Here is a 14,102-nt window from a genome sequence, read left to right on the forward strand (position 1 = left end):
GTGGTGTGCTCCTTATCGGCGAGGCTGTGCGCTACAGTTACCATCATGGCCTCCATCACTGCTGTGCTACCATCATGGCCTCCATCACTGCTGTGCTACCATCATGGCCTCCATCACTGCTGTGCTGCCATCATGGCCTCCATCACTGCTGTGCTGTATTACATAAGATCCTTGGCTCCAAACTCAACCTCAAGAGTAAAAGCCCAGGAAGGCTGATTCCTCTACAGCCTTCACCTTGTAACACTACAGACAGTCCAGGGCAACCAGGTCTTTAGCAATTTCAAGCACCTCATCCCAGTGCAATGGATGCTATACTGTAACATCTCTGCCTACTGCTCAAGAGTCTGTGGGGAGCAGACAGAAGGCGGCTATCATCCTTGCAGCCATCTTGAGCCTACACGCTGACAACAGACTTGATTACATTAGCCTACAACAGCTGAGCACACTCTGATAACATCTTGTTTTAGATACCCAAGATTTTCCCTTGGGTGTGTGAGACTTAAAGGTGTGTGACTTAAGGGCGTGACTTAGAGATCAGATTTAGAGACAAGACCTAAGGGCATGACTTAAAGGCGTGGCTTAGAAGTGAGACATATAAAAGGCGAGAGGCAGACAGAAGAATATTATTATTAGTTAATAGGCACTTGGCACTTGGAGGAAGAACTTGGAATTAGTAGTAGGCACTTGAGACTTGAGACAGGCAACTATTATTAGGCACTTAGCACTTGGAAGAGAACTTGGAACTGGGAAAGAGACTAGCAACTTAGGACTGGGATTAGGACCTGAGACTTGGTACTAGGAACTAGGGACTAGGAACTAGGAACTTGGAGAGAAGAAGAGAGACTGAAGAATAAACGGGATTGAATCACTGTCTGGTCTCCATTCCTCGTGTCCATCCTCACTCTCTCTCTTGCTGAACCCCGACCCTCAGACTGGAGCAGCTTGGGGGCAGTGCAGGCTCTAACAATTTAGCCCCCAAGGCTTTTGGCAGTGTGGGTTCCAAAACTGACAGAGCAGTCCCCGACACTTGGGCCCCCAAGCATGGGGTAGAGCGGCTCTCAACATTTTTGGCTCTCAACATTTTTGGCGCCCAAAAATGTTGGGGCAGCTCGGGCCGCAACAAGAGTCTGGTTTTATTTGCCTCTGATAAGAATCTAAAAACACATAGGGCAATGTTTACTAAATGTTTACTAAAAAGGATACAGTTCCAAAATTACTTACTGTACCTTCTTCTAATTAGACTATAGGAACTGTGTTTTCATGTACACCCTTTTGCTTTATTACTAACCAAAATGAAAATTTACCAAGGTATCTGTCAGATTATAAAAAGGAAAGAAATCAGAAAACAACAAATAATTTTACTTCATGACCACAAATAGGTTCAAGTACATCATCCTGCTATATCTATCTAGACAGAAATATTAGATAAATGTGCTAAGCCATAATAACAGTGAAAAAAATGAAGACAGTACATGTATTTCAATATATGTGTATGTCAATACAAACTGATTATATAATCACATCTCAACAAATGAGGGTGGGGCTGGAGGAAGGGGGAGCTGCAATTAGGATGTAAAATAAATAAATAAATCAAAGGAAAAAATCCTAAACTGGGAACTGTTTCAAAATCAAATTATTCTTAAAACTGATTATAAAAATACATTAATGGCATGACTAGCTCACTTGCTCCACTAGCCAAAACCCATGTGACCAATTTACATGTAAAGTGATATCACTAAGGCCAGCACGTGGTCCCACCTGTAACTGTTTTTCTGGTTGACACCATCGGATATGTCTTTAACTTCTTTCTGTGAAAATTCTAAGAGATGCCTCCTTTGATTGGCAGGGCTCACACTGGGTTTCACTCTCCTGGAATCTTGCTCCAGCATGCTGAAAAACAAACCAAAACCAACACCACCAACAAAATGAAGCAGTTGAAATAAAAACAGTATGCGTGTATGCTACATGTAGCTAGAAAGCAAGCCAGACTGGCCTTATAGATTCACACATACAGCAAAAAAACTAAGGCCTATATGTCAAAACACTGATGTCCTTACATACTCAAGGCCTGGCATCCTGTACATAGTGGACAATTTCAAAATAGTTTTGATAAGTATAAATGCCCATATGTATAAACTGACTAAACGAAAGCAGTGTTTTACCTGCTTTTAAAAACCTTAGAATTACATTATATGCTGAAGGCTTGGGTCCCACGGGAGGTGGTGGAACTTTTGTGAGGCAGAGCCTAGTAGATGTAGGTCAGAACATTGAGTCACGCTTTTGAAGGGGATACTGGGGTCCTAGTCCCTCCTCTGCCCGTCTCTCACTTCCCAGCAACTGTGAGATAAGCAGACCTCTTTCATATAACAGTTCCTGATAATGTACTGTGTGTGCTACTACAAGTCCAAAGCAACTGAGCTCAGAGACCATACACTAAAACCTCTGAAATTAAGAGCCAAATAAACCTTTCTGCTTTTTCAGCTGACTTATCCTGGGTATTTATTAGCATAACTATAGCATTATTTTCCTCACTTCTTCTACAGGTAATGATTTACATGTTGTAATTGCAATGTACCCACAGCTGTCACCACAGCCACTTCAGGGAATTACACTTTACTTTTAACTAAAGAGTTTAAATCTCACTTCATGCATGTCACCACACTTCATTATATAGAGGCAACATAATTCTCTGAGCAAGGGATTCAGTGACAGGGCAACCGTTGGGATTTAAATAAGCAAAGCCGTGAGTTTACTGTCCACCTACTAGTCTGGATAATAAGTATATTAAGACAGTCACTGTTAGCTGGGTTGCAGTGGTGCATGCTTCTAGTCCCAGCACTTGAGAGGCAGAGGCAGGTGGATCTCTGAGTTCAAAAACAGGCCAGCCTGGTCTACACAGAGAAACCCTGTCTTGAAAACACACCAACAACAAAAAATAATAGTAAAATAAATAAATAAAATCACCACCTTCCTTTTTTTTTTTTTTTTGCTTTTGTGTGGCAAGGGGTTATAATTCATGCATATTTTAATGCTTAAAGTGAAATTTCTAAAAAGGAAAAAATACTTGAACTCTGAAATAAGTGGGAAAAATTAAGTTTAGCTATAAGAATAAATTAATATTTACAGTTTCCTTGTCTCTATTGGTATTTAAAAGAATTTCATTCCCTTGCCAGATTTCAGGATTATCTAAGAATAATTGTCATATTACAAATATCAAAAGGAATTTGGCAGCTCTTAAAGTGGCCAAGCATACAAAAGGGTATGAGAAAATTACTGTTGATATGAACTTTTAGATTCTTGGCCTGAGTATTTTTGTAATATTGGGAAAAACTGAATTTCCAAGAACACAAAAGGATGAGTCAGGCACAGCAAGGACACACAGTAGGTGAGTGTGCACCCGCTGGGTCTCTAGCTTAGGTGAGTGAGTGGGTATCCCCTGACTTTCTATCTCTGAATATTGACAAAACAGTTAACTAAACTTTAAAAATCTATTTATTTTTGTTTTATCTGTTTTTATATGTTTTGCTTGCATGTATGTCTTTGCACATACCATGTACATATAGTGCCCTTAGAAGCCAGAAGGGGGGATGAAACTCTGGAACTGGAGTTACAGATAGTTGTTAGCTGCCATGTGGGTGCTAGGAACCGAATCTGGGTCCTCTGCAAGAGCAGAAAATGCTCTTAACCCCTGAGCCAACTCTCTAGCCCCCTAACTGAACTTTTTATAATTCAGTTAAGCCAGGTTCTGTCCATAGTTTAAAATAAACTAGCAAATACTGAGAAAGCATGAGTATCTGTGATCTATGACTCTACAATCAACATACTATCCACTAAGAATCACAATAATTTTAATCCACAGGATAACCATTATACAAAAAGCCTTGCTTGTGTTATGGGTCAATGATCCTGAAAAGCATAGATAATTAGAACATGAATGGTTTCAATCTGCCCCAAAGTTTGAAAGAAGCATTACTTTTGTTACTTTCCTCTATGAAGTTCTTAACTCCAACAACTGCTTTAGATTATTCTTGAGGCCACTTAATCCTTAAGACTTCAAATATTGAATCTTCACACCAAGTGGCTGAACATAAAATGGCACATACCCAAGGGTACCCTGGGCATGCCTGTTTAAGGTACAAGCAGACCACTTTTAAATTGAAACCATCTCCACAGGTAAGAGTAACACTGTTTCTCATCACCCCAAACCATAGACTGCTGTTGCTCCGAGACCCACACATGAAGGCTGAATTACTTCCAGCTGAGGAAGATCATGAAGACCCTTGGGTCTAATGTGGGAAAGTAGAAAGAGCACAGAAACTGAAGGCAGAAGATCTAGATTCAAGATGTGATTCAAACGCCTGCCTTAGTTTAGTTCTTTAAGCCTAAATTCCTCACAGCAAATTCATGAAAAAATAGCAAATTTGTCACAGAGCTCTTCTGAGAGTCACACAAGACGGCAGGTGTGGACATATTATAAAGCCTGAGGATGTCACAGGGTACTTAATGACACAGCTGTCTTTCTGCTTGCCCAGTTCAAGTGTTCACAACACAGCAACTGCAGTGACCTTTTAAAAATCTAGATCAGACTTTTATGCCTCTCCACAACTCAAATCCTTTAGATGGCTCCCCTTTTCTAGCATGATAAAAAGCCCAAATATTTATCTGACCTTCCCTTGCATTTTGCCGCCATGATATCTTCTCTTCATTCTCCTATCCTGTGCATTTAAGTTTAGCCATACTCCTTACTTACCCTTGAAAATGATCCTCACAACTTCCCACACTAGGGCTCCTGCAATGGCTAAGGCCTTTGCAACGCTCTTCCCCAGCTATCCAGACAGCTAACCTCATCTCCTTCAAACCTTCGCTCAAACATCTGTTAGACAGCAATCACTATTCAAAGAGACATGCCAGCAACAACCCCTCCCCCAGACACTTGTAAGACCATTTACCCTACCATACATACGTTATTCTGTCCAAAGAATTTACAACTTGACCGTTTTACTTGTTAAATGTATTATCTCTTAATGTAGCACAAACTGAAAGGTATAAAAATCTCTGTGCTGTTGTGGGTCAGTGGCTAGCATATAGGGGGCACTTCTAGATTTTGTTCTTTAAATAAAAAATAAGTGAGCTTTATGGACATTTCACGTCTTCACTTTGCTGTTACACTTATATCAAACCAATCGATTCATCAGACAGACACTTTCCTGTTTCACAGCCAAGTCTAAGCTTTTGGAGAATGGGCAGAGCTGCTGAAGAGAGTATGCATTGCTCCACCGTAAGGGTTTATCTGCCTGTAAGTAAGCCTTGCTTTGTTAGTGATGAAGACAAAGTCCCAGCTCAGCTAAGAACTGTGTTTTCAGTTTCCTCATCTGTAAAATGATTGCAATAACAACTGCCTATGGTAGGAGGAAGAAAAATGAAATAATGCATGGGAAAATCAGATTACTATTTGGTGCATTAAGTTCTATAACTGATAGCATAACACAAAAAACAAAACTGGCTACTTTCACCAACAAAACATTAATAATATCAACATACAGCCCGCCTAGACTGTTCTGAGATCTTTGTCTTCACCTTCATATATTTTCTTTTCTTCCAATTACCATATTTCTATTTCTTATTTTCTAATTTATTTTTAAAGGAGAAAGGAGGGAGGGACAGAGGGAAGGGAGAGAAGAACTGCTTTATTGGAGTTCTGGTAAAGTGCTGATACAGAAAGACACATAAACTGTGTTTTCGTATCCACTCCCTAACTGTAGCTCATTCAGGGTTGCACTATGATAGACGGACTATGGAGAGAACATAAATGCTGCTTATACTTGGAAAACCGAATATCAAAAAGTCTAAGTGTATAGCACATGTCCATAATTCATGTAGACATTAGCAATTAAAAATAATCTGCAGAATGACCCCTAATATACTTACTGAAATGACAAAATAATTCTAATCTGAAGACAAAAATAGCATTGGTGATAAATTTCCTAGAAGCCTAAGTGATAGATAATATTATAATTACATTTGTATATTCACAGATCAAGTTTCATATGATTCCTAGTTCTGTTGTCAGTACAAAGCTGAGCCACTTATTTCTTTACTATGTATGAGCTGCAGTTGACAAAGCATGATCATATCTGCATATGTGAAGTAATGCAACGTTAATTATAACTCTTTTGGACAAACCATTCACTGCTCCTTATTTTATATTTATTAAGAACATAGTAATCTGGAAAAAATAGCAATACACTGAGCTTACACACTGACAGGCGTTTTCTCACCTGGCCTAGCTTCTTATTGACCCACTCTTAGAAAAGGAACAGCACAAGTTACCAACTTTTAGCTTAAAAAGTGACACCTGCCCAAGGATATATCTACTCCAGGTAAAGAAGAAAGTTAGGTGGGGATATAGTGTCTGACTTAATTAGACTTTGTTTCACTATAACTGAAGTCTAAGGAAGAAGGTGGCCAAGTGATGTGTGATACAGTCACTGGTGTGCTTCTTGGAAGCACACTACATAGTTCATGTGAAAGCACAGAGCAGAGAAAACCATCAGCAGGATTTTCCATGCCTTCAAAGTTCAGTACCGCACAAGACAGACTTGGAACCATCTAAAACAAAGACTGACATCTACCCAGGCTGTAAGAAAACAGAACCAACCCATTACCTTGCACAGACATTTTGACAATCATGAATAAATTAAACTATCTAGAAAAGAGTCTGATGCTGGCTCTACAATCCTGACTCAGTAACACCTGGTACTTAGATATATTTTTATATTGTACTTGAGATGCTTATGTGTCATTTTGATAAATGTGGAACATATTTTTAGCCAAGAGCTTGAATTAGATTACATTTAAGAATCTGGCTGAACAAACCCATCTATACTTGGTGGTTTGAATTCTGACATCTAAGTTACACAGTGTCTTTTAACACTCAGCCAAATGGTGATATCATACAGCCAACTGTGCTCAACAATCAAACAGGGGCACACAATTGGAACCAGATTTGGCGACAAGCTCATCTCAGGATGTGAAGCTAGAATTCTTCCTGCAAAACAATGAAAAGCTGACAACCTCGAGAATGCTGAAATAAAGACCTTTGCCTCTAACCAGTTCCTGACTCATGCTTGATGTGAATGCTCTATTGTCACCTCTCCCTTAAAGTGCTGCCGGGCCTTTCATGGCTTTAGTTGCCCTCCTCCATGTCCGATGTCTCAAACTTCAGATTTCAGATCTAGTGAGGGCCTTTCACCTAACCCAGAACAAGAGAGTTGAAAAAGAACCCTCTTTCCCCAACACTTGTTGATTATTTTAAACAATGTAGCATTTACAATGTCCTTCAGATAGGAATTAACCACTTGCAGAAAGGGTGACTTACTGGCTTTTAAATGAAAGGGAAAACACAATACAGAAATTCATAAACTGAAGCCCAACCTGCCAGGAAGAAGCTGCTTTCCCAGGGATATGACCTGACTCTCCTGCTCAGAACAGGGGCTTATGAGTACATAAGACAAGCTTATCAATAGGGAAATATCTAAAGATTTACTATATAATGATGCTCTTCTCCCTCAGGTTTGCCTGCTGTTAATAAAGCAGAATGAGGTTTCTTTGGGCTACTGTTTGCTTTTTCCCTCTGTAGCTGTGAATTTCTCTACAGCCTCACAGTTCTTTTAATGTTGTAAGGTTGATTTTGCTTTTTCTTCACTCTAGTTAACAAAATTTGCCTCCTAAAGACAAAAGTCCAGTCCAGGAGCAAGGGAAATGGCTTAGTGGATAAATTGCTTCCTGTGCAATTGTGAGGACATGGGTTCAAACCCCCAGAAGTCACCTAAAGCCAGGAATGGTAGCACATATCTGTAGTGCCAGTACCCAAAAGGCAAGATGGGCAGCAGAGACAGGACAATCTCCTCTGAAGCTCATGAGTCACCTTGCTTGGTGCACACAGCAGTCAACAGCAAAGTGACCTGCCTCAAACAAGGTGGAAGTTGAGGCCCACACCTGAGGCTGTCCTCTGATGGCGATACATGAGCTGTGGCACCTGCGTGCCCACACACACATACACACATACACACACACACACACAGAGAGAGAGAGAGAGAGAGAGAGAGAGAGACAGAGACAGAGACAGAGACAGAGAGACAGAGACAGAGAGAGATTTCATTTTCACAAGTTTACCATCACAGAATGTATTTTTTATTGTCTAGTTTCTTTCCCCTTGTGGCTTCTTATCCCAAAACTTTAAAAGTTTAACTTAACAAGTCATATGGTGTCTCTAACTATCTCCCCAAACCAAAATAAACAGAGTACTTGCAGTTCAATCCTATCACTTCCAATGTATCAGTAATTAATTCCATCTTGATTTGCTTTAACCTAACAAACTAGGCATTGTTACAAGTTCATCTTGCCAGCTTTTCTAAAAAAAATCTTCACTCAACTTTTATTTTTGGTCCTTAGCTAACCATGTCTATGTCTAAACCTTATTGAGGTCATTTTCTTTCTCCCTGAACTACACATTCGGTGATTTTTAATGAGGGTCTGCTAATCACACAGACCCCATCAGCTGTGTTTATCTTCAGACAGCCCTGCACTACCATCATGTTTAAAAGGTGTTTCTGTCAGGAGAGACACTAGGTTGAATTCTTTCTCTTACACTTTCAGGATAGTGCTCTACTGATTTCTACCTTGACACTGTTGAGAAGTCAGCTACGGGCACGATAAAAATGATCTTGTGAGCAAGCTATCTTCTGTCTCGGATGTTGTGAAAATCTTCTGTTTGCTTTTGGTGTTCCAAAGTCTTGCTGGGAGGTTTCTATGCATGAATATCTGTTCATCTGGTTCATTTCTTTCCCCTGAACTTATTTATCTTAAGCCTGTTAAGCCCAAGTATTGTCTTCCATCAAGTCTGGGATGTTTCTAGTTTGTTGTCTTCGAATGTCGCCTTTCTCCATTTTTCCTTAATCCTTTTGGGTTCCACTGTGATGGATACTGGAGCTCCTCTTTTTATGCCAACTTTTTCTCTGTTGCCTTCTCTCCTTAAATATCGCTCACTTTTTTTTGTTTGGGGTTTGTACTGGCTGGTTTTGTATGTCAACTTGACACAAGCTGGAGTTATCATAGAGAAAGGAGCTTCAGTTGAGAAAATGCCTCCATAAGATCCAGCTGTAACGCATTTTCTCAATTAGGGATCAAGGCAGGGGAGGGTCCATTGTGGATGGTGCCATCCCTGGACTGGTAGTCCTGGATGCTATAAGAGAGCAACCTGAGCAAGCCAGGGGAAGCAAGCCAGTAAGAAACATCCCTCCATGGCCTCTGCATCAGCTCCTGCTTCCTGACCTGCTTGAGTTCCAGTCCTGACTTCCTTTGGTGATGAACAGCAATGTGGAAGTGTAAGCTGAATAAACCCTTTTCTCCCCAACTTGCTTCTTGGTCACGATGTTTTGTGCAGGAATAGAAACCCTGACTAAGACAGGATTTGTTTGTTTGTTTGTTTGTTTAAATTAAAAATCTCAGTTATATATATGCTGGAAGGGACACCAGGGGACGGAAGACTAGTGGGAGTGAGAAGGGGGAGTACATGACCAAAGTATATGATATACTTCAAAATGGAAAGTTCTCTCTGGAAGTAACTTCAGACTCACAAACAGTTCCACAGCTCATGTGCATTTTTCCAGTGTTTCCTCAGTGCCGATGTGTAAGCAATGGGAGTACAAGCACCAAACATAACTCAGCAGCTTTGAAGCCACAGATGTTACTCTTGTGCTTACCCTGCAGTCCTTGTCCCCATACTGTCCTGCTAATTTCATTTTCTGCTCCAGCCCCACCTACTGCGACACTTGCCCCTATTACTTTCTCCTTTATTCTTGGAATGATCCTGCCTTTCCTTGGCTTTCATGACCTTAATATTTTTAAAGATTCAGGTTATTTTTGTACAGTGTCCCTCATTTGGACTTTATCCTTTTTTATGATTAACTTCAGAGAAATGCATTTCAAGGCAACTACTTCACAGAAGTGGTCGTTGTGTTCTTTTTGGTACATTTATCAGATACCCAATGCCATATTACTGGTAATGTTACTCTGATCATGTGGTTATGATGGTATAATCTGGCAATGTTACTCCAATCACCTGGTTACAATGGTATAACCTGGTAGTGTTACTCTGATTATGATTACGGTGGTATACTCTCATGTCTTTTAACATCTCTCATGCCACATCTCTGCTACACTTGGTTTATTTTTCTTTGTATTTGTGGGGTGTGTGTGTATGGAAGTGTGTGTATCTCTATGTAGACTCACCAAAGCATGGGTGTATGAAGGTGAAAGGTCAATGCCAAGAGTCTTCCTCTACTGAATCTCCACCTTATTTTTTGAGACAGTGTCTCTCAGTGAATCTAGACTGGCTGGCCAGAAAACCCCTGCCTAAACTGGCTATTAAATAGTGCTGAGGACCCAAACTCAGGTCCAAAAGTAGTTACTGTGAAATCTACCCACTGCGCCATCTTTCCAGCCAGTGTAGTTGGTTTAAATTAGTTGATATCTTGTTCATTTTAGCAGATGTCTAGTTTGCTCCAAAATGTTCTAATCAACTTTATCTTTCATTACTTTTATGTATTTGGATTTCTTCTTTTCTCTAATATTTTATCTTTTGTAAGTGACAATTCAAATAGCCACAATAACAAAGTCTGATTCTGTAGACTGTTTTTGAGACAGGGTCTCATGTAGCCCATGCTGCTCTCAAACTTGCTATATAGCTAAGGACAACTTTGAACTTCTAATTCTCCTGCCTCTACCTCTCAAATGCTAGGATTACAGGAGTGTGGTTTATGCAGCAAGGCTGTGGGTATACTAGGTAAACCCCTGCCAACTGAGCTTATGCCTAGTCTAACTGTTCTTATTTTCATTCACAGTCTTGCTAAGAGGTCACGGTTGCCCTTGAACTCACTCTGTAGAGCTCAAACAGGCTGGGAACGTGTAATCTTCCTGGCTCACCTTCCTGAGTAGCTAGATTACAGGAGTACACCACCAGACCTGGCTAAAACAGGTTAGCTATTTCCTGCAGCTAGAGTCTATTTTTATAGACCACCCAGAGTGGGCTGGCTCCTTGAATCTCATGCCAAAAATAGCTAGCTCTCTTCTTTACCATCCATAAAATATCAACAGAAAAATTAATTCAGTTAAATTTGTTTCCTTTTTCTGTGTGATGACTATACAGTAACCCAAAACTCTCCAACAGAATCTGTTTTGTTACATATTTCCTTTCACAAATTATTTTACTTTATATTTTATCACCAAAGCATTTAGGGAATATTTCTTAAGGTATGTGTGCAAATTGTTTTGTTTTCACAGTAAGTCACAAAATGATTCTACATTGCACATCTGAAACACTATAATTAACTCATCAAAAATAGTTTAAATTCCTAAATTTAAAATCCTTTAGAAAACTCTGATTAAACTATCCATTTGTTTGGCCAATTTTAATTCAGTGGTACTCAAGAAAATTCAGATAGAGCTCATAATCTGCACCAATTAAAACATAATAGTAATTACTTAAGGTTTCTCATTATTGTTGTTTTAACGGGGAATTCTTATATACTTTTTAAAGACATTCATTTTATGTGTTTTATTTTATTTATTTTATGTTTTGCTGCCATGTATGTCTGTGCACCATGTGTGTGCCTCACGCCTGTGGAGGATCCTTTAGAGCTGGAGTTATGGATAGTTGCGAGCCACCATGTGAGCACTGGGAATTGAGCCCAGGTCCTCTATAGGAACAAGTATTCTTAATCACTGAGCCATCTCTGTAGCCCAGTTGCATAATTATTGTCTTTTAGGGTGAGAAGGTGGGAGAGAGAGAGAGAGAGAGAGAGAGAGAGAGAGAGAGAGAGAGCGCACATGTGTTTTACTGAGTTGTTCAGTAACTATCCTGTATGTGGAACTGATAAGGACATCTGGGAACATTCTCCTCCAGCAAACTCCCTCCAGCAGGTGAAGATATCCAAACAATGGGGCCAATCAAAAGACACTCTTGAATAATACACATCTTGATTCTCAACATCTGGTTATAAAACAGGTTTCAGTCTTGGGATCCCTGTTGTTCTCAGGGCTTTGATGTCTACTGCATATGCCAACCTCGTCTAGAAGAAATAGTTTTCTGCTTTTATGAGTTTTTCAGCCAGTTTTGTCTTTTCTCCTTCTTGGTAACATCCCAAGTTGTTAAGAACCTTCTGTTTCCTCAAATCTTCCAGCTCTTCTTTCTTTTACTTGTCTTCAATGTAAGCTTTTAAACATATTTCAAAACTTTAAAAGTTCTTAATATTCCCACAACCTGGTGTTCTGTTCCCTAAGCTTACAGAGATAGACAGATCTTAGCTGGTTGCCCTTCATGATTTTCAAGCATCTTAGCTCTCTCTCCCATTCTAAAATTCTCCTTTTCATGTTGGCCTTTTAATTCTTTTCTGAACACAAGATCTTTTCTTCATAAGAAGGGACCACTGTCTCTTCATTTTACAGTGAATCCATCTACAGTGGAAATGAGATTCGCTTGATGGCTATGAAGATCACTGACTCATTTAGAACTTCTGTTCCAAATTTCTATTGTCTCAGACATCACAGAATGCCTCCTCTAGCCCCATCCTTACTTTTTACAGCATGGCCTAATCTTAATTTGTGTACTGAACGCTATACACAAGGCCTCCCAGGATTGATTCATTGCTTGTTCATTCAGGAATATGAATGGGATTTTATAAGAAATATTTTGGTGTCTTTCTGAGTTCTCAGCACAGAAATCTTAAAACTCTTGAGATTTCCTGAGTGATGGAGAAGAGAAAAATACGTTTATTACACACACACACACACACACACACACACACACACACACACACATAAACCCTTCCACCCAGCCATACCTGAGCCTATGGAATTGAGGTAAATTATGAAGGAAGAAAGCCGACTGCCAGAAAAATAAGCCCTGATTAGTGAATTGGAATTTCCAGTCTCATCCCCTACCTCCAAGGACTAGAAAGAGGCTGACAATGAGTTAAATCACCAAAGGTTGGAAGTCTAATCATCACACCAATCTACTGAAGTCTCCATAAAACTCCAACCAGTAGGTCTGAAGAACTCCTAGGTTAGTAGACACAGAAGATGCTGAGACCCAGAAGATGGAAAAGTAATAAAAACAAACAAAACATTCCTAATATCCAGCATTAGGAACTACACAATGAAAGAACATTTCTTCTGCCTGCCAGGAGTAGAGGAAGTTGGTGCAGTCTTCACTGTATGAGACAATTTTATACACACACTGGACATGCAGACACACATGTGGACACCTATAAACAACTGAAAAGGGTTAAATATAGCACATGCTATAAAACTGTAGTCTAAGAAGTCTAAGGAACCCTAAGAATCCCCAAACTCTGTAGCACCTCAGTAAACTTTTCTCATATGAAAATCTGATTGATTTTTGTCAACTTCAAGCCTAGCAATACATCATAATAGATTCATAGACACAGAGCCATGGAATCCTGGTGCCTAGCAATACATCAGAACACATTGCATAGAGACAGAGACATAAATAAGGTAGTAGTAGTAGGTCAGATAACAAATATTTGCTTTTTAAAAAACAGAAAGAAAAAAAAAGAAACAATGATACTACTCTCTTTTGTATCATTAAATATTTGGAGATATTTTATTACTTAACACATAATGATTTATAAATGAACACTTAAAATCTATTGTATTTAATCTATTATACAATAAATACTAATAAGTTAAGTTCTTTGCAATTCTCAGTAACTTTTAACTTTACTAGTATAAACTGGTTCCATAAAATTTCTGAAATATGTCAAGTAATAGTATATCTATTCTACAAAATGTAATGAAGTTACTAAAAGAGAATGTGTTAACATAATTCAAAAGACAGCACTTTGAATAATGCATATATTGCCCATTTGTAAACATAATTTAACAAATTATGTATACATTAATACAAAGACAAAATCATGTGTGTATGTATGTGTGTGTATATATACTGAACTTTTTTCCTTTTTAAAAGAATGCCATATATTATTTTATAGGCATGTTTTTTAACATGCTGTTTCCTCTAC

The 14,102-nt window shown here is 39.1% G+C and overlaps 1 protein-coding gene across 3 annotated transcripts in view; it reads right to left on the reverse strand.

Annotated features, from left to right (window-relative positions):
* Atf6 (activating transcription factor 6) overlaps positions 1-14,102 on the reverse strand; it is a 166,917-nt gene that overhangs the window by 99,918 nt on the left and 52,897 nt on the right. For all 3 annotated transcript variants that reach the window (XM_076937940.1, XM_034508907.2, XM_076937942.1), the window contains one exon: positions 1,759-1,890. In XM_076937940.1, the coding sequence (XP_076794055.1) occupies positions 1,759-1,890 (132 nt within the window). The remainder of the gene's footprint in view (positions 1-1,758; positions 1,891-14,102) is intronic.

The sequence above is a fragment of the Arvicanthis niloticus genome, chromosome 7, assembly GCF_011762505.2.
Source record: "Arvicanthis niloticus isolate mArvNil1 chromosome 7, mArvNil1.pat.X, whole genome shotgun sequence".
NCBI lineage: Eukaryota > Metazoa > Chordata > Mammalia > Rodentia > Muridae > Arvicanthis > Arvicanthis niloticus.